The sequence below is a fragment of the Eubalaena glacialis genome, chromosome 3, assembly GCF_028564815.1.
Source record: "Eubalaena glacialis isolate mEubGla1 chromosome 3, mEubGla1.1.hap2.+ XY, whole genome shotgun sequence".
Classification (NCBI taxonomy): Eukaryota; Metazoa; Chordata; class Mammalia; order Artiodactyla; family Balaenidae; genus Eubalaena; species Eubalaena glacialis.
In genome coordinates, this window is record NC_083718.1 from 170,701,480 (window position 1) to 170,720,497 (window position 19,018).

Here is a 19,018-nt window from a genome sequence, read left to right on the forward strand (position 1 = left end):
AATACTCAAGTAACTCTGCTCTACACAGGGAAACTTAAACTCAGCATGGTTTAATGACTTTCATGATACCCCATAGCTAGTAAGTGTTTGATTGCACACTCCAGCCTATATCTCTGTTATCCCAGTGTGGATCTTTTCTCCATGATATCATTTTCACACTTCCTCCCAGTAGACAGGCATGTGTTAGGGTACTCTAAAAAACATCAATGCCTGCATAGTTATTTTTCTCATTATTTATTCAACAATCACTTGTTGAGTGCCTACTATAGACTCTTCAATGCTTTTTTCATTACTTGTTTAAAGATCAAACTTCTATTTTTTTAAAAAAATTATTTATTTTTGGCTGTGTTGGGTCTTTGTTGCTGCACACGGCCTTTCTCTAGTTGCAGCGAGTGGGGGCTACTCTTCGTTGTGGTGCGCGGGCTTCTCGTTGTGGCTCGTGGGCTCTAGAGAGCAGGCTCAATAGTTGTGGCGCACAGGCTTAGTTGCTCCGCGGCATGAGGGATCTTCCCAGACCAGGGCTCGAACCCGTGTCCTCTGCATTGGCAGGCAGATTCTTAACCACTGCACCACCAGGGAAGTCCCCAAACTTCTGTTTTTAAAAAATAACTTTATTGAGTTGTATCTTACATATCATGAAATTCACCCATTTCAAGTGTACAATTCAGTGATTTTTAGTAACTTTCTGTATTGTGCAACCATTAGCATAAGTCGGTTTGGTAATATTTTCATCCCCTCTGTAAGATTCCTCTTGACCATTTACAGTTAATCCCCATTCACACCCTTAGTCCCAGTCAACCACTGATCTATTTTCTGTTTTTTTTGGAGGGGGGAGCGGGCGTGCTTGCGTGCGGCTTGCAGTTCCCCGACCCGGGATCAAACCTGTGCCCCCTGCAATGGCATCGTGGCGTTCTAACCACTGGACCACCAGGGAATTCCCTACTTTCTGCTTTTAAATTTGCCTTTTCTGGACATTTCATATAAATGCAGCCATATAGTATGTGACCTCTTTTGTTTGCCTTCTTTATCTTCAAATGTTTTTGAGATTTCATCCATGATGTAGTATGTGTCAGCAGTTTGTTCCGTTTTATTGCTGAATTGTCTTCCATTTTATGGATATATACCACGTTTTGTCTAACTACTCACAGTTGAAGGATGTTTGTTGGTTACAGTTTTTGGCTATTAGAAATAATGCTGCTATGAACATTTGCATGCAAGTTTTTCTGTGGACACAGTTTTTCATTTCTCTAGGAGTAGAATTGCTGAATTGTATGTAAGTTTTATGTTAAACTTTTGGAGAAACTCAAACTGTTTCCAGTTTGGTGCATCATTTACATTCCCACCAGCAATGTACAAGGGATTCCAATTTCTATACATCCTCGCCAACATTTGTTCTTATTTTTCTTATATAATATAGCGATTCTAGGAGGCATGAAATGGTTATGTCATTGTGGTTTTAATTTGCATTTCCCTAATGACTAATGTATAGCATCTTTTTATGTGCTTATTACCATTTGTTTATCTTTGGTGAAATGTCTGCTCATATTTTTTGCCCATTTTTGGATGTGTGTTGTTTGTCATTATTATTATGGAGTTGTAAGAGTTGTTTATATATTCTGGATACGACTCCTTTATCAGATACGTGTTTTGCATATACATGTTTTCTTCTGGTCTTTTGCTTGTCTTTTTATTTTTGTGCTACCCTTTTATTTTGTTTGGTTTGGTTTTCTGTTTGTTTGTTTTTGTTTGGTTTTTTTTTTTTTGGCCGCTCTGCGTGGCCTGTGGGATCTTATTTCCTGAACCAGGGATCGAACCCGCACCCCCTGCAGTGACAGTGTGCAGTCTTCACCACTGGACTGCCAGGGAAGTCCCATCCTTTTATTTTTATTTATTTTTTATTTTTAAATGGTTGTTTTTGAAGTGCAGTAGTTTTAATTTTGATGAGGTCCAGTTTATCATGCTTTCTGGTATAGAAATCTTTGCCCAACTCAAGGTCTTAAAGAGTTTCTATGTTTTGTTCTAAAAATTTTATTGTTTTAGCTCTTAAGGTCTTTGATCTATTTTGAATTAATTTTGTGTATTGCATGAGGTGATGGTTCGTCTTTTTGCATGCACCATTTTCCCCAGCAAAGTTTTGAAATTTTTAGTGTGTAGGTCTTAAATGTCTTTTGTTAAACTAGTTAGTGTATATTTTATTTTTCTTGAACGGAATTCTAGTTTTGTTTTGGATTGTTTGTTGCTTGCAAGCATTTAGTTTTATCATCATGGTAGAATTCCTATCTTCTTAAAATAAATTCTTCCTGTCCTTTAAATTCAAGGTTGTCTGTGCCCTTAGTCCTTTAAGAAAAGCAAAGATGAAACAAAATGGTATTCTCTGTCCCTGCCTGAACTGCAGTAGCTGTTTCTAATTTATTGTTCAGTAACCTGTGTTAATTTCCGGTTGTTTACTAGTCATGTGTGCCCCTTTAGGCACTTCTCTGTTCTAAATGGAAATGTAGTGTTTTGTGACACCTGGTTCTCTGAAGGTGACTTGTCATCTGTAAAACTAGCCATGTGAAAATTAACTTGGTTAGGATTCAGTATTACGCACTAAAGGCAGTTACCCTTAGGCTTATTTTCATTTAGGGCTACCTGGCTGTGATATTAGGGAGTGGATTGGGGAGAACTTATTTTATAAACATTTTGGTGAGCAGCATTGCCTCCGCCTGTAATAAATACAGAGCCAGATGTTGGGGACTTTTGGAATTTTTCTTTAAAAGGCAAAGAAGGCAGGGCTTTGCCCATTAGGCATCTACTAAATCTCTGAGTACAGAAAGCAAAACAAGATGAATGAAGACATTCCACATAGCAAGAGGATGGAATACTAGATGGCTAGAAATACTAGAAAACCGTTTGTATAAAGTAACTGAAGCACATCTTAATTTAGCATGGTATACTTTTGTCCATCCATTTACTTTTAATCTGTATGTGTCTTTATTTTTAAAGTGAGTTTCTTGTAGACAGCATATAGTTGGATTACATTTTTTAAAATAAATTTATTTATTTTATTTATTTATTTTTGGCTGCGTTGGGTGTTAGTTGCTGTGCACGGGCTTTTTCTAGTTGTGGCGAGCGGGGGCTACTCTTCCTTGTGGTGCGTGGGCTTCTCATTGCGGTGGCTTCTCTTGTTGCGGAGCACAGGCTCTAGGCACGCGGGCTTCAGTAGTTGTGGCACAAGGGCTCAGTAGTTGTGGCTCGCGGGCTCTAGAGCGCAGGCTCAGTAGTTGTGGCTCACGGGCTTAGTTGCTATGCGGCATGTGGGATCTTCCCAGACCAGGGCTCGAACCCGTGTCCCCTGCATTGGCAGGCAGATTCTTAACCACTGTGCCACCAGGGAAGCCCCTGGACTACATTTTTTGATCCACTCTCTTTAATTGGTTCATTTAGACCATTGACATTCAAAGTGATTATTGATATATTTGGGTTAATATTTACCATATCTGTTGTTTTTAATTTTTTTTTCTTTGTTTCTGTCTTCCGCTCTTTTTCTGCCTTTTGTGGTTTTAACTGAGCATTTTATATGATTCCATTTTAATTCCTTTCTTAACCTATCAGTTATACTACTTCCTTTTTTTTTTTTTTAATTTTTTTTAGTGTTGCCCTAGGATCATTATACATTTACAATTAATCCAGGTCCACTTTCAAATAAGACTATATGACTTCACATGTAGTGTGAGGACCTTAAAATAACAAAATAATCTTAACCTTTTCCTCCCATCCTTTGTGTCATTGCTGTCATTCATTTCAGCTATATAAAGCATATGTGTGTATATATATGTATATGATATAAACATAAGCATACATAATTGAATACATTGTTGCTATTATTTGAACAAACTGTTGTCAGATCAATGAAGAATAAGGTAAATAAAAGTTTTTATTTTACTTATTCCTTTTTTGATGCTCTTCCTTTCATTATATAGATCAGTTTCTGGCCTGTATTATTTATACTTCTCTCTGAAGAACCTCTTTTGACATTTCTTGCAAGTCACATCTACTGGCAACAAATTTCATCAATTTTTGTTTGCCTGAGAAAGTCTTTATTTCTCCTTCGCTTGTGAAGGATAATTTTGCAGGATACAGAATTCTAGGTTGGTGGGTTTTTTCCTCTCAAAACTTACAGTCTTCTCTTGCTTGCATACTTTTTGAGGAGAAGTCAGATGTAATTCTTATCTTTGCTCCTCTGTAGGTGGGGTGTTTTCCCCCCTGTGGCTTCTTTCAGTATTTTTTCTTTATCTTTGATTTTCTATAATTTGAAAATGATAGTTGGAGGGGTAGTTTTTTTGGTCTTTATCTTGCTTGGTGTTCCCTGCACTTCCTGGATCTGCTGTTTGGTGTCTGGCATTAGAGAAATCCTTAGTCGTTATTGTTTCAGATATTCCCTCTGTTCCTTTCTCTCCTCCTTCTCCTTCTGGTATTCTAGTTATGTGTATGTAACCCCTTTGTAGTAGTTGCCCCACAGTCCTTGGATTTTGTTTTTCCCCAGTCTTTGTTCTCTTTCCTTTTTGGTTTTTGAGGAGTCTATTGATAGATCCTCTAGCTCAGAGGTTCTTTCCTCATCTGTGTCCAGTTTGTTAATAAGCCCGTCAGAGGCATTCTTCGTTTTGGTTATAGTGTTTTTTGTCTCTAATATTTCTTTTTGGTTCTTTCTTAGGATTTCCATCTCTCTGCTTAAATTGCCTGTCTGTTCTTGCATGCTGTCTACTTTATCCTTTAGAGCCCTTAGCATATTAATCATAATTGTTTTAAATTCCCAGTCTGATAATTTCAACATCCCTGCCATGTATGTTCCTGATGTATGCTCTTACTCTTCAAATTTTATTTTTTGCCTTTTGATATGCCTTGCAGTTTATCTTTGATAGCCATGCCTGGTACATCGAGTGAAAGGAACTGCTGTAAATAGGTTTTTAGTAATGTGGTGGTGAGGTCTGGGGGGAGGGGAAACGTTCTATAGACCTATGATTAGGTCTCAGTCTTTTAGTGAGCCTGTGCCTCTAGACTGTCAACTTCACAAGTGTTTCTTAGTTTTTTTCCTCCTCCCTTTAGTGGAACAGGATAGTTTGAGTAGGCTGGAGTTGTGTATTTCAGGGTCATCCACACTGAGCCTCTTAATTTGTCAGTTACAGTTCAGGTTTTCCTAGTCTGGTACTGGTTCAGGCAGTGGTGTCCACTTGAGTCCCTGGTCTGGTTAGCTGTGATGACCTGTATGTCTGTCTCTCCAGTCTTGGGGACAGTGGTTTGCTCTGTCTTCCTCTCTCTTGTGGATCCAAGAAGAATTGTTGATTTTTCAGCTTTTTGCTTGTTGTTAGGGTGGAATGGTGACTTCCACGCTCCTTACATGTGGAGCGGGAAACCTGCACATACACAAAACATTTAAGCCTTTGATTTGTGTGGAAATGTTGTCATAGGACAGAGCTCTATGAAATCCACCACTGTCAAAATATTTTAGAAAAACTTTGTGAAATCACTACGAGGCTCCCTTAAAGAGCCTGCATGAAATGTTCCTTTTAAAATGCGGTTAAAATTCAAACACTTCCAGGGGCCATCTCCAGGGGATAGTAATTTGGGTATTAGCACATGTAGGTGTGTAAACTATAGTGAACTGGAAAACACCTTTCTGCATATTCCCCATATAAAGGAGCTGCAGTCCACAAATAATGATGGTCTACTATTTGCCAGCTACCTTTTGAAAAACAACCAGAAAACCACATTTTTAAGCAAAAATTTACTTTAACCATTGGTTTAATGTTTAAAGAAAATTATTTGGCCTGAGCAAAAATATTCCTGTTGACTGTTAGTTTGCCATTTATAATATAGTACCTGGAGAAATTTATTTTCTTTTTCAGATTTGTGTACTTCCTTTCTCAATAATAAAAGCTGTGTGTGTATATGTGTGTCTTTGTATCCTGTCTGGCATCCAAGGACACCAAAGCCAAAAATCAAAACTTCAGGGCAGGAGTATAAATCTACCCAGTAGTCACTCCAGCCCTTTATGTTATGGATTAGTCAGTATGCTTTTGGCCACAGTAACAGAAGATCCAACTAATAGTGGCTTAAACAATAAGTGCATTTGTTGTCTCGTATAACTGGAAGTATAGGGGTAGGGCAGTGCTCAGGGTTGGTTCCTGTCATTCAGCCTTGTCATCATGGACCTGGCCACCTTCCATGTTTATTTTTTTAAAGTGAAAGAGAGTTTATTTAGAGAGATACACATTCCATAGGCAGAATGCTGTTGTCTCCTACCTTGCATGTTAACTTGGATGTTTGTCAGGCCTTTTAAGAGTTTGATTGTTTCTCTGTTGGTATGTTACTTTTCCCTAAGTGCCTTTGTTAGTGACCAGGTTCTTAACCTTTAAATTGTTTTCAAAGCTTTGTATGTTCATGCCCTTCCTTCTTCTAAACCAAGTTACTTGCTATTATCACACTCTCCCAGTACCTGCTCACTTGCCTGATTACCACCTCTTTGCCTGTTTGTCCCCTATCTCAAGCCAGGGTAGAAAGAATTGTTTTTGAAATGGAATGAAGAGCAGCCATATGGCTACTATTCTCTTTTCTTATAAACCTCCTCTCTCCTTTCCTTAAAGAAATGTTTTCCTTTGGATTAAGAAATATTATGGAATTTTGACAAGAAAAACAATGTCCTTTAGAACAGGGTCGGCAGCCTGTTAGGAACTGGGCTGCACAGCAGGACATAAGCGGCAGGCAAAGCGAGTGAAGCTTCATCTGCCGCTCCCCATCCCTCCCCATCACTTGCATTACCACCTGAACCATCCTGCGCCCCCCCCACCCCCCGCCCCCGGCCCTGTCTGTGGAAGAGTTGTCTTCCACGAAACCTGTCCCTGGTGCCAAAAAGGTTGGGAACCGCTGCTTTAGAACAAGAAGATTATATAACTGAGTCTGAAAATGAGTCTCGTGTAGTTGCAAGGGCAGTGACAGATTCTGGCCATGATAATTTTGGGTTTTGTATCTTTGGACAAGCATTTCACCTCTTTGGGCCTTAATTTTCTGTTACATAAATGGGAATTAAAAACTCCCTTTCCATAATGCCAGTGAGAATTTGATAGAAAGTGGATATGAAATACTTCTAGCATAGAGCCTGGCATAGGACAAATGCTCAGCAAGTAGTTTTTATTTTTATTTATCTATTTAAACAAAATTTAACGTTGAGCCATTTCCTTTCAGTTCCACTGTTTTCATTGAGACCCAGACCTTTGAAACTGGGCCCTGGAATTCTGTGGAGAAATCCAAGCTGAGTATCTTTTTGTAGCTACCATTAAACTCCAGACCAGACGTTCATTAAAACTCTGTAGAAGTTAACAGGCAGTTCATGTCGGGTGACTTTTCTCATGGCTCCTGAATTGTTATTTACCTACACTCTTTGTGGTTTAAATGGTATTTCTTATCTACTTTGCAATGTAGGAATGGGGGAAAAAACAGAAAAAGAGCTTCACATCCTTTTTATAGTACAATCTAAAGTTTAAAAAAAAACCCTCTATTGTAAAAAAAAAAATTGAAAATATATACTCATAATTTTTTAATTCTGTTTTATCTTTTGATAGGCATTTCAGTCTTATCTCTGTTTTATGTGTCTCGGATTCACAATGATTATTCCCTTGTCAGCAGTCAAAACGGCAGTATCGGTAGCCTGAAAGTTGTTGCTACTGCAATCACTTCAGGCTCTGTTCCAGTAGAAGGTGTTAGGTGCTGCCCATTCCTGGTGAAGAACTGGAAAACCTTCCATTTCAAAGCACACATCCTTTTTTTCTATCCCTTATGTCTAATCTTTGGCCTTGGTTGCCTTAGTGATTTTCAAACTTCTATTTAGTGGCAAAACCATGCCTTCAAAGCTTTTTTGGGAGGTCCACTATATAAAACAGACTAATCTGGGTTCCCTAAAAAAAAAAAAAAAAAAGATTTTTTTTTTTTTTTTTTTTAAGGGAGGGTTTCAAATGGGAGTGGGGATTATCCACTGATGGCAGGAATCTCCACAGAGATCAGAGTGGAAAACCACTGACGTCTCTGTGCATTTTGTCTTTTCTGATCCCGGTGCTCAGGTGCTGGTTCACACAGCAGGACCTTTCCTCATCATTTTATTTACTAAGGGCTACACGAACCAGTGCTCCATTATTGCTAGCAGTCTCCTATCCATGGTTAATAGCATTCCCCTCTCAATTTTTGTGCAAAAGTTTTCTTCCAGCTTGGTGAGTTTGTCTTACGAAAGTCGTGGCACTAATAGAATTGAATCTTAACACAAAAGCAGCAGAATTGAAAAGAAATCAGAGGTGATGCAGGATTTCATGTATAGGATGCTTTTTCCTCTCTTGAACAAAGTTCGTTAAGAATGAGTGTTGAGTTCTCCTGTTCTGTAACCAACAGGAGGACTCACAAATGGCAGTGGAAGATACATCTCTGCTGCTCCAGGCGCTGAAGCCAAGTACCGCAGCGCCAGCAGTGCCTCCAGCCTCTTCAGCCCCAGCAGCACCCTTTTTTCCTCTTCCCGTTTGCGATATGGAATGTCTGATGTCATGCCCTCTGGCAGGAGCAGGCTTTTGGAAGATTTTCGAAATAACCGGTATCCCAATTTACAACTGCGGGAGATTGCTGGGCATATAATGGAGTTTTCCCAAGACCAGCATGGGTCCAGGTGAGGACTTGGCTTTGCCACTTAAGGTAACTGAAATCTTAATGCCTTAAATTCCATGCTTCAGATAAGGTATACATTAAGTAAATTGCCATATAATAATTGAAACAAAGTTTGCTTTTTAGTATGCTTCCTGTTACTTATTTCAGAGGGATGTGGCTATGAGAGTCACCAGATACACAAGTGATTGAGAATAGCCATTTAGTAATCTGGATCACATGCTGAAACAAACCTTTTTACCTTTCTGAAAGATTAGTCTGGTGTTCCTTTGTTCATGAGAACCTCCCAGAATGTTTAAGAAATACAGAAACACTAACACAAAGACATGTGTACACTTTTGCTACTTTAATCACTATTAAGAATCTTGCTCTCAAAGAGACACTATTCAAATGCAAATTTGGATCTCTGGGCGCAGGAGTAAGATGGTGCCGCCACTTTCCTTTGTTGTTCCATTCTGTAGAAGTGAGAGTCTGCACAGAGGTTAGAAGATGCACAGAACTTAGCTTTGGTTACCCCTCCCTGTTCCAATGGACTTCACAGAAAGGGACCCTGGTCCTCAGGAAAAAGCAGATTTATGGTGACATCATCCATCCTTCTCTCTCCCTTTCTCTTTCTTTCTCTCTGACAGTTCCACCAAAACAACTCCCAAAGAACCTACCTCCTCTTTAAGTTCTGCCAGCTTGCTACTGGGCAAGGATTTCTCATATTTAGACCCTAAAGGCCAGGTTGGGAGAAGAACATGGTTTTTCTGATATAGTCACCTGAGCTAAAAAAGGCAAACTGAATAGCTACTACTTTAGAAAGACACTGCACATAGATGACAGCTGTTCCACATCATTAATAAATATGTACTGCTTCATATGAATGTGAGTTAAAGACTATAATAAGGACCATAGGCTTTGAGTTTATTGATGTTGGACTGGTTCCTAAAAGAAAAAGTGCGGTAGAGTTCTCTCTGTGTTGTGCTGCTTTCACCCTCTTCTCTCTTTTCCTGCCCCCCCTTTTCAGCTCCCCCTCAATCCCACACATAAATACATGTCCTATTGTAATGAAGTATACTAAAATTTAAATATACTTCTAAAAGCTCAGTTAAATTAGGGGATACTTCACAATATAACTTTTTTTTCCTTTTCAGTAATTCTTCAATTTGAAGTGAGCTCAAGTGATTTATTTAAATAACACTGTTGTGCGTGTGTGTATATGCACATGCACACACATACATTTAGTTTCAGAACTGACACATTATATAAATGGAGCTAATCTTTATATACTTTCCAAGTCTTCCCAAAATGCTGTGATTGCCCTTTTTACTATGTGCTTCAGATTCATTCAGCTGAAACTTGAGCGTGCCACACCAGCTGAGCGCCAGCTTGTCTTCAATGAAATCCTCCAGGCCGCTTACCAGCTTATGGTGGATGTATTTGGAAATTACGTCATTCAGAAGTTCTTTGAAGTAAGCCTTTGTTCTTTCTATCCTTTGACTTTAGACAGTCTCCATAGCATTTTGATTTTCATTAGCTGTTTTTAGAATTGCAATTTCATTCCAGTCCTCAAAATGAAGCGTGAGTGGTCTTTTTGAAGCACATTTAAATGTTTCTCCAATTCATTAGCAGTAGTGCATCATTTAAATACCCAAGCAGATGATGCTAGTGTATTTTAGAAATGTGTTTGTAGAACCATTCTCCCCATTTAGGATCCCGCACAATATTTCTGATTACTAAAATAGTTTCACTAAAAATGTCATTTTTGGAGGAAAAATCCTTGTAAGATAATTTTAGCAGGACCACAGTAAAGTTCTGAAAATGAATTTTTAAAAACGGATTCCTAGAGAATTATCTTTGAATACCAACTCTGGTGTTTTTCATCATAAACCACAGTCATGAGGATTGTTAAATGCTGCTTCTTGGGTGATCCTTCAGCCTTGATTTCTTATTGTTCCTTCATTAATGTGGATAATGTCCACTCTTGTTATCATTTTCCTTGGAAAGAATTAACGAGATTATTGGATTAATGTCTATTTCCTCTTCTAACCTAAAATGTCAGAAAGGCAGGGATTTTTTGCTAACCATTGTAGCTGTGGTGTACTGGTATCAACAACCCCATTATAAATCCAGAAAGGAGTGAAACATTGAGATGAAACATCTGGTACAGGGGGAAAATGCTGCAACTCTGCACATTACCTGCCCCCCAACAAAAGAAATTTGTAAACTTCTTACATCTTATTTTGTTTGGTTTGTGTGAAGATTAAAAAAATGGCTCACTCACAGCCTCTATCTTCCCAGCTTTTCTCATAAAGACCTAAGTTCTTTGACTCTGAATTCTCCAGCTACGGATTAAGAAATCAACCTAAACACGACTCTTGTAATTTTGACTTTCGAATGCAGATATAAAAATAGAGAGATCTCCAGCTCCAGAGGTTAATGCAGCTAGGGGTGGCTGAATGAACAGTGGGTTATAGCAGTATGATTTGGGACAAGCTAGAGAACTTCTCTGGCTTAGAGAACGTCCCTGGACTTCAGTTCCCTTGTATGGGAAATGAGTGGGTTGGGCAGCCTTATTCATAAAGTCTCTTCCAGTCTCACATGCTATTCAAATGAAAATAAAAAGCCAGGGATGGAGAAACATTCTAGGAAGAGTTTTAACATTGTGCTGTCATACCCCTTGATTTTACTAACTTTCCCCCTATTCTGTTGACTTGTATAAACAGACATTATCAATTCTTATAGTAATATAGAACAGTATATTCAGAGCAGTGTGCATGTGTGCTTTGGCTTAAACTTCATAGAGATGAAAGAAGAACTCGTTTTCAGCTTATGGGGCTCAGACAACTGAAGTGATGTAGATTTGTTGCAAGAAGTTCTTGAATCTTCCCCAGACATTGTCTAAAGCCTTAATAAACAATGTCTTGCACATGTACTATTGTTTTAAGAATAAATGTAAATGCTCTTGGACATATAGGTATATTTAATAGTATTGATGAGTTAAGGGCAGCTTTGAGGAATTGCCTGTTTGTTTAGCAGATACTAGTAGTGAAACTACTCCAGTTGGATATCTGAGAAGTTTTTTGACATTAAAAAGAGTTCCTCATAATCAGAGGCTGATAACCACTGGTTTGAAGAAACAAAGGCTTTTTAAACAAAAGGTTTAGAATACAGGGCTAAAAGAGGTATGCCAATGGTTGATACAGAATAATGAATGCTTTGCTTTCTCTGGTTTCTTTCTTTCTACCTAAGTAATGGTGTTCACCCACACATTATGTCTAGTTTGGCAGCCTTGAACAGAAGCTGGCTTTGGCTGAACGGATTCGAGGCCATGTCCTGTCACTGGCACTGCAGATGTATGGCTGCCGTGTTATCCAGAAAGCTCTTGAGTTTATTCCCTCAGACCAGCAGGTAATTGTAAGTTTCCCCTTTAACTTTTCTCTTGGTGTTTGATGTTTCTTCATGGTACATGTAGTGAACCTCGTAAGTTTGTCAGTCTTTACTTTAGTTTTCTTTCACAGTTTTTCTTTGGTGCTTGTGGCTACCTTCTGTGCATGGCAGGCATGAACCGTGCAATTAATTTTGTAAGTTTATAGTGGATCAAGTGTCTTGTGTTAAAACCAGTGGTTTCAAACACTCTCCCCTTTGACCAGACCTTAGTCTTTAGTAGGTGTGATTTTAGAGGTGGGTTTTTTGTTTGGCAAGAGCTGAAGCAGGTAAGGTTGTCCTTTTCTTCTACCTGAACTGACCACCTCAACAGACAAAACTTTTTTCCAACCCACCTTCCAGTTTTCTTCACTTGCACCCTCTTATTCATTCATTCCACCACTGTTTACTGAATGAGCGCCTGCCCAGGGCAGCGCCTGGCCTGGCGCGTTGACCTGGTGCCCACTGTGTGCCAGACATCAGCACAGAGATGGCCGAGACTGAGCCCTGCCCACGGAGCACGCGTGGGGAAGGGTGACGGGAAGCAGTGATGAGATGTGAGAGCATGTGCCCGAGGCTTTGAGGGGAGGCTTTGCAGGAGGAGAAGTCTGGGCTACAGAGGAGTTAGGAAAAAAGGGACAGAAATCTGAACTGTTGGGTGCTGTGAGTGGGAGCTGGCACAGAAAGCACGTGAAGAGGCCGATGGCCTCAGAGCAGTCATGGAGCAGGTCCAGCGGGCCCCACACAGACCACGGGGCCCGGGAAGCCTGACCAGCCCACAGGCAGGTGTGCCACACTGTGTCTGCGCTAGGCAGTGCCGTGAGCCTTCAGGTGCTGCTGATCTGAACCCTCAGCCTTTGGGCTCTGAACTCACTCAGCCCTTCTCGGTGGAGGGGATGGCCGTGGTCTGGCAATGATGAGCCACTTGCCCTCTCTGAGAACAAAGTTCAGTAATGAGAATCTTTGTTATGGACTCGAGTTCTGAGCCAGACAAGGCACCCACCACTTCCACTTCAAAACAGAACACAACAGAACACTGCGCTGGTGTCAGCAATGGCAATTGAAGGCTGGGGAGTCCAAAGTCCTTAAGCCGTGCGACTCAGATAGGCATGTCAAGACGCTGGTGAAGGCAGAGGGAATGTTGGAGACACACGGCAGGTTGGGAGTTCATTCATTTAGTGCCCAATACTGGAGATACAGCAGTAATAGGGGTGCTGTGTGTGAGTAATTAGAAGCAGGGGTGAAGCTACTAGTTTGTTTTCTTTTAATGTTCGGATCATTGTCAGTTTTAATTTTCCCTGGAATGGTCAGGGATGAAAATTTGATGGCTGAATCTTTCCTCTTTAATTTTCTTGTTTGATTTGAATATGGAACTTTTTTCTTCTCTTGACCATATTGCCCGCTTACTGAAAGCAAGCAGGAAATTACGGTTTCCCAGGTATTTTCCCCATCTTTGCCCTCCCCCAGGATTATGATAAATTGTTGATTTTGTCTCCAGCTTTTCAGATTTTACTGTTTTTTTTTTTTTTTTTTTTTTTTTCTGATCCAATGGCTACGTTGTAGTAGTTTTTTACCCCCCTTTCCTTTCCCCCTGGCAATTGTTCTTTCTACCTGCTATTCCTGCATATCTTTTCTTGGTCTGGTTTCTCTGTGATTCTTGTTCTGGGTCTAAACTACTGTTCCTGGTATGAATAATTTAGTCTTTTCCAGATGTAAGTGTATTTTAGCTGAAATAAACTCATCTCCAGTGGAGTTTTTACCTCTTTGGGCTCAAGAAAATATTCAGGGAAGCCCCCTCCCCTTCATTTTGATTATTAGAAGTGTCCCTTGTGTTTATTTTTATATAGGCGTCCTTCTCTATTTATCATTCCCATAATTATATTTCCGTAATAAATTATTCTTTTCTGACATTTGATTAATTGCTTCAGGAAACTTTCCTGAGTCTCTTGTGTTTTGCTGGTTTAGTCCCTGGCGTTGTAGTCTTGAATTTCTTTAATTAGAAAATCGTTTAGTTGCTTTGACATGTTTAACATCTCAGGGATTTAAGACATTGCATTCACAAATGTCACCATTATAAACTGGCTTGTAGTCTTCTACCATAAATATGGAGTCAACACAGTGGAACTAATATATAGAGATTGTATATAGCAAGGAAATTGGGCAGCAAGTACCAGGGCCCAGCCGTGGTACAGGTATTCAGCTTAAGGATGCCTGAGACCTGAGACAGCAAGTTTGGGGATGGGGTCCAGTCAAAATCCCAACACACCTACACACACACACACACACACACACACACACACACAGTCACTTACTCATTGGCCTTTTTTAAAAAAAATTATTTATTTTTTTAAGTTTAATTTATTTATTTTTGGCTGCGTTGGGTCTTCACTGCTGCACACGGGCTTTCTCTAATTGTGGCGAGCGGGGGCTACTCTTCTTTGCGGTGTGCGGGCTTCTCATTGCAGTGGCTTCTTGTTTCAGAGCACGGGCTCTAGGCGCGTGGGCTTTGGTAGTTGTGGCTTGCGGGCTCTAGAGCTCAGGCTCAGTAGTTGTGGCGCACGGCTTATTTGCTCCGTGGCATGTGGGATCTTCCCAGACCAGGGCTCGAACCCATGTCCTCTGCATTGGCAGGCGGATTCTTAACCACTGCGCCACCAGGGAAGTCCCTGGCCTTCTGTATTTCCCTGAGCTTGGACACTTCTCATTAACTGAGAGTATTGCTCCAGCTGACGTTGCAGTCAGTCTGGCCTGGTGGGAAGATCATTTTGTAGCCACAGACCGGGCTAGAATTCTGATTCAGTCACTGTCTGTAGTTTTAATACATTACTTAACCCCTCTCAGACTCAGTATCTTCATATATTCACATATATGGGTGGAGGAAGGTGTGCAGGGTAATATTTGACAGGTGGTTTGCTGACATGGTCTGTTTTGCCACACACAGGAATCAGATTGCTTGGGTTTGAATCGGAGCAAGTCTAGGTGTGTGATTTTTAACAAGTCAGCTGATTTGTCTGTGCCTTGATTTCCTCATCTGTAATAGTGTCCACTGCATAGGATTGTGAGGCAGATTGTGAGTCAAAGCACGTTAAGCACTTAGAGGTCTGCTTAGCCTAGAGTAAGCTCTAGATTAACTACTGTCATTTTTAGTAATATGTACTTTACAGGGCTCTCATGGGAAAACATGATGAATTGTATGTGAAATTCTCTAATACAGTGTAGTTGATTTGATATTGGCTCGTTTATAATTTGAAGATGACTGCACTTTTTTGGTAACTCCCAGAGAGGTCTTTTGCAAGTTAGAGAACTTTTGTTAAGACTGGTTATTATTGGGCTTCCCTGGTGGCACAGTGGTTAAGAATCCTCCTGCCAATGCAGGAGACACGGGTTCGAGCCCTGGTCTGGGAAGATCCCACATGCCGTGGAGCAACTAAGCCCATGCACCACAACTACTGAGCCTGTGCTGTAGAGCCCGCGAGCCACAACTACTGAAGCCTGTGCACCTAGAGCCTGTGCTCCGCAACAAAAGAAGCCACTGCAATGAGAAGCCCGCACACCGCCACGAAGAGTAGCCCCCTCTCTCTGCAACTAGAGAAAGCCTCCGTGCAACAACAAAGACCCAGTGCAGCCAAAAACAAATAAATAAATTAATTTAAAAAAAAAGAAAAGAATCAAAATAAAATAAAATTAAAAAAAAAAAGACTGGTTATTATTATAGGAAGTTTGTTAACATGTGGAAAAACTCCGTCTTCGTTTGTTACCAGGTTGTCAGAGTGCTACAGCTGAGTTGTCCCACTTTCATTGTCGTGGATTCCCTGCTCGGTGCTTTTGTGTTTGGTGAGGAGAACGTTGACCGTCCAGGTGTTTGCTCTCTGTGATTCTGGTGGTGCTTTCTTTCCTTGTCTCCAATAGAATGAGATGGTTCGGGAACTAGATGGCCATGTCCTGAAGTGTGTGAAAGACCAGAATGGCAATCACGTGGTTCAGAAATGCATTGAATGTGTGCAACCCCAATCTTTGCAGTTTATCATCGATGCGTTTAAGGGACAGGTAAGTGCCTTAGGAAAGAAATAAGGGAAACAAGTTGATGGATGTTTCCATTGTGAGCAGAGAACAGGATGGGGTTTGTGGAGTGTTCTCAAGGGCTTAGTGTACTTTAGACTGCAGTAAGTAGCAGTCCTATTCAGTGGGGTCAGGTACCTAGCTCTGTGCACCCAAGGTTCTTCCCTTAATTGTCCGTGGGTCTTCTGTCCATCATTAATGCAGATATCCGCTCATGTCAGGATGAGGTACTGTCATCAGATTTTTTTTTTTTTTTTAAAACATCTTTATTGAAGTATAATTGCTTTACAATGGTGTGTTAGTTTCTGCTTTATAACAAAGTGAATCAGTTATACATATACATATGTTCCCATATCTCTTCCCTCTTGCATCTCCCTCCCTCCCACCCTCCCCATCCCACCCCTCTAGGTGGTCACAAAGCACCGAGCTGATCTCCCTGTGCTATGCGGCTGCTTCCCACTAGCTATCTGTTGTACATCTGGTAGTGTATGTATGTCCATGACACTCTCTCACCCTGTCACATCTCACCCTTCCCCCTCCCCATATCCTCAAGTCCATTCTCTAGTAGGTCTGTGTCTTTATTCCCGTCTTGCCACTAGGTTCTTCATGGCCTTTTTTTTTCCCCTTAGATTCCATATATATGTGTTAGCATACTGTATTTGTTTTTCTCTTTCTGACTTACTTCACTCTGTATGACAGACTCTAACTCCATCCACCTCATTACAAATACCTCCATTTCATTTCTTTTTATGGCTGAGTAATATTCCATTGTATATATGTGCCACATCTTCTTTATCCATTCATCCGATGATGGACACTTAGGTTGCTTCCAGGTCCTGGCTATTGTAAATAGAGCTGTCATCAGATATTTGAAGGATAAATTTTTTCCTTTGGTTAAGTACTATTTATCTTGATATTTAAAAGTTTTTATCATGTTTTAAAATTTAGGTCATTTACAGAACTGATCTTATAGGTTATGTGTCACTACGTCTTTAAAATAACAAGGTGCTCCTTAATTTTGGGGGGTTGGGTGGGGCAGTGATCAGGTTGGTTTGAACTCTGTTAAGTGGCACACAACCAGAGATAGCTTCCAGTTTCTCCTATTTACTTATATATCGTAAGGACTAGTGTGCTTTTAGCACCAACCTCCAAGCAGAGTTGATATTTTGTCATACCCTAGTTTTTCCCGAATTGCCCCTTAATTGGCTATTATCATTAATTTCTTTTGCCAAAAAACAACCTTCTCCCAGTCTCCTAAGCTAGGTGGGACAAGAGAGTAAAATACATCTTTTTGGGTGTGTGAAATTGTTTTTGTTTTTGAAAAGGGAAAAATTGGAAATACCAAATAGATTTTCAGGTGTAGTCATGGGTACTGCTAAAGCCTAGATCGAAATGGGATTTTAGAATTGTTTAGGTTTTGGGGTTTGCTCACTTAAACTGCAGTGGTTAAGTAGATTACAGACACTAACTTGAGGATTATTGGGATTTTCTGAGTTAATAAAAAAAAGAGTAGATCTGTTTATCTTTACATTTGTGTGTGTGTGTGAAATATACAGGAAAGTAAAAGGATTAAGCCACCGAATGGGAGAGAATATTTTCAAGATGGAAAATGCCAACGAATTGATAACCAGAATATATAAAGAACTCCTGAAATCAAGGAGAACAATACAAATTAATGCAAAAATGGGCCTAAAGCCTGAATAGACAGAAGAAACACAAATTGCTGGTAGACAAATGAAAAAATAAATTCCATTAGTAATCAGGAAAATGCAAAATAAGACCACAGATAGTAGACCATTTTCTTTCTTTTCTCTCTCTCTCTTTTTGTTTTTGGCCGCACCATGTGGCTTGTGGGATCTCGGTTTCCCAACCAGGGATTGAAACCTGTGCCCCCCTGCAGTGGAAGCGTGGAGTGTTAACCATTGGACCCCCAGGGAAGTCCCGTAGACCATTTTCTACCATTGGTTGCTATGTACTGGCAGGGATGTGAGATCTGGATACACTGCTGGTGGGAATAGACCCATTTTGGAAAATAATTTAGTATCTTTTAAAGTTCAACGTTTATATTTCTTGTGATCTAGCACTCCTGGCCTAGGTATATACCTGATGAAATGTTTGGTCATGTACACCATGAGATGTATTTAGACATGTTTAAAGCAGCATTATTCTCGTAATAGGAAAAGACTAAATAAACCAGATGTCCATCAGGAGAGGATTGGAACCCCCCAAAAAAACAAACCACGTACTTTCCCAACATTATACTATACAGATATACAGAATAAACGATAGAAGCCCACAGTATTATAAGTAAATATTTGAAACATAATGTTGAGTGAAATAAGTCAAGTTGTTCCAGACTGTGAGTGTTTAGCGTTTTTATAAAGCTAAAATTCAGAACATTACAGTGTAGTTATGTGAAAGCATTCAGGCTTTGATCCCAGCCCTTCTTTTTTCTGTTTTTAAACCCATCCTTTGACACTGTGGACTCTTAACTAAGTGTGTTTTCTATGACCTTGACCAATTCTCTGTTCCTTTCTAAATAAACTTTTTCTCAATAAGGTCCTTCTTAGCTCTGAATTTATGTACATCTATGAATTCCTAGAATGGGTTTAAGAAATGAGTTTATCCTCACACATACATGCTCACCTTATTGTACGTAGAGAGAACTTAAATGCCATACTTATAATTTGGGCTTTGGAGTCAGAGTAGGAAATAAAATCCTGGCTCTGTCATTTACTACCTATATGACTGTAGGCACATTATGTAAACTTCTAGGAGCTTCAGTTTTCTTATCTGTATACTGAGAATAATCATGACTATCTCTCAAGGTCATTGGGAAGATTAATGGGATAATGTATGTTAACAATACTGA

The 19,018-nt window shown here is 39.9% G+C and overlaps 1 protein-coding gene and 1 non-coding gene across 14 annotated transcripts in view; both read left to right on the plus strand.

Annotated features, from left to right (window-relative positions):
- PUM1 (pumilio RNA binding family member 1) overlaps nt 1-19,018 on the plus strand; it is a 127,832-nt gene that overhangs the window by 97,632 nt on the left and 11,182 nt on the right. For 8 of the 13 annotated variants that reach the window (XM_061184581.1, XM_061184587.1, XM_061184584.1 and 5 more), the window contains 4 exons: nt 8,416-8,683; nt 10,004-10,133; nt 11,944-12,078; nt 15,997-16,134. In XM_061184581.1, the coding sequence (XP_061040564.1) occupies nt 8,416-8,683; nt 10,004-10,133; nt 11,944-12,078; nt 15,997-16,134 (671 nt within the window). Of the gene's footprint in view, nt 1-8,415; nt 8,684-10,003; nt 10,134-11,943; nt 12,079-15,848; nt 15,965-15,996; nt 16,135-19,018 lie in introns of those variants that run through there. The other 5 variants (XM_061184583.1, XM_061184589.1, XM_061184586.1 and 2 more) reach the window with 2 other exon arrangements.
- On the plus strand, nt 12,994-13,078 carry LOC133089272 (small nucleolar RNA SNORD103/SNORD85). Its single transcript, XR_009700647.1, has one exon. It is a non-coding gene; the product is annotated as a small nucleolar RNA SNORD103/SNORD85 (small nucleolar RNA).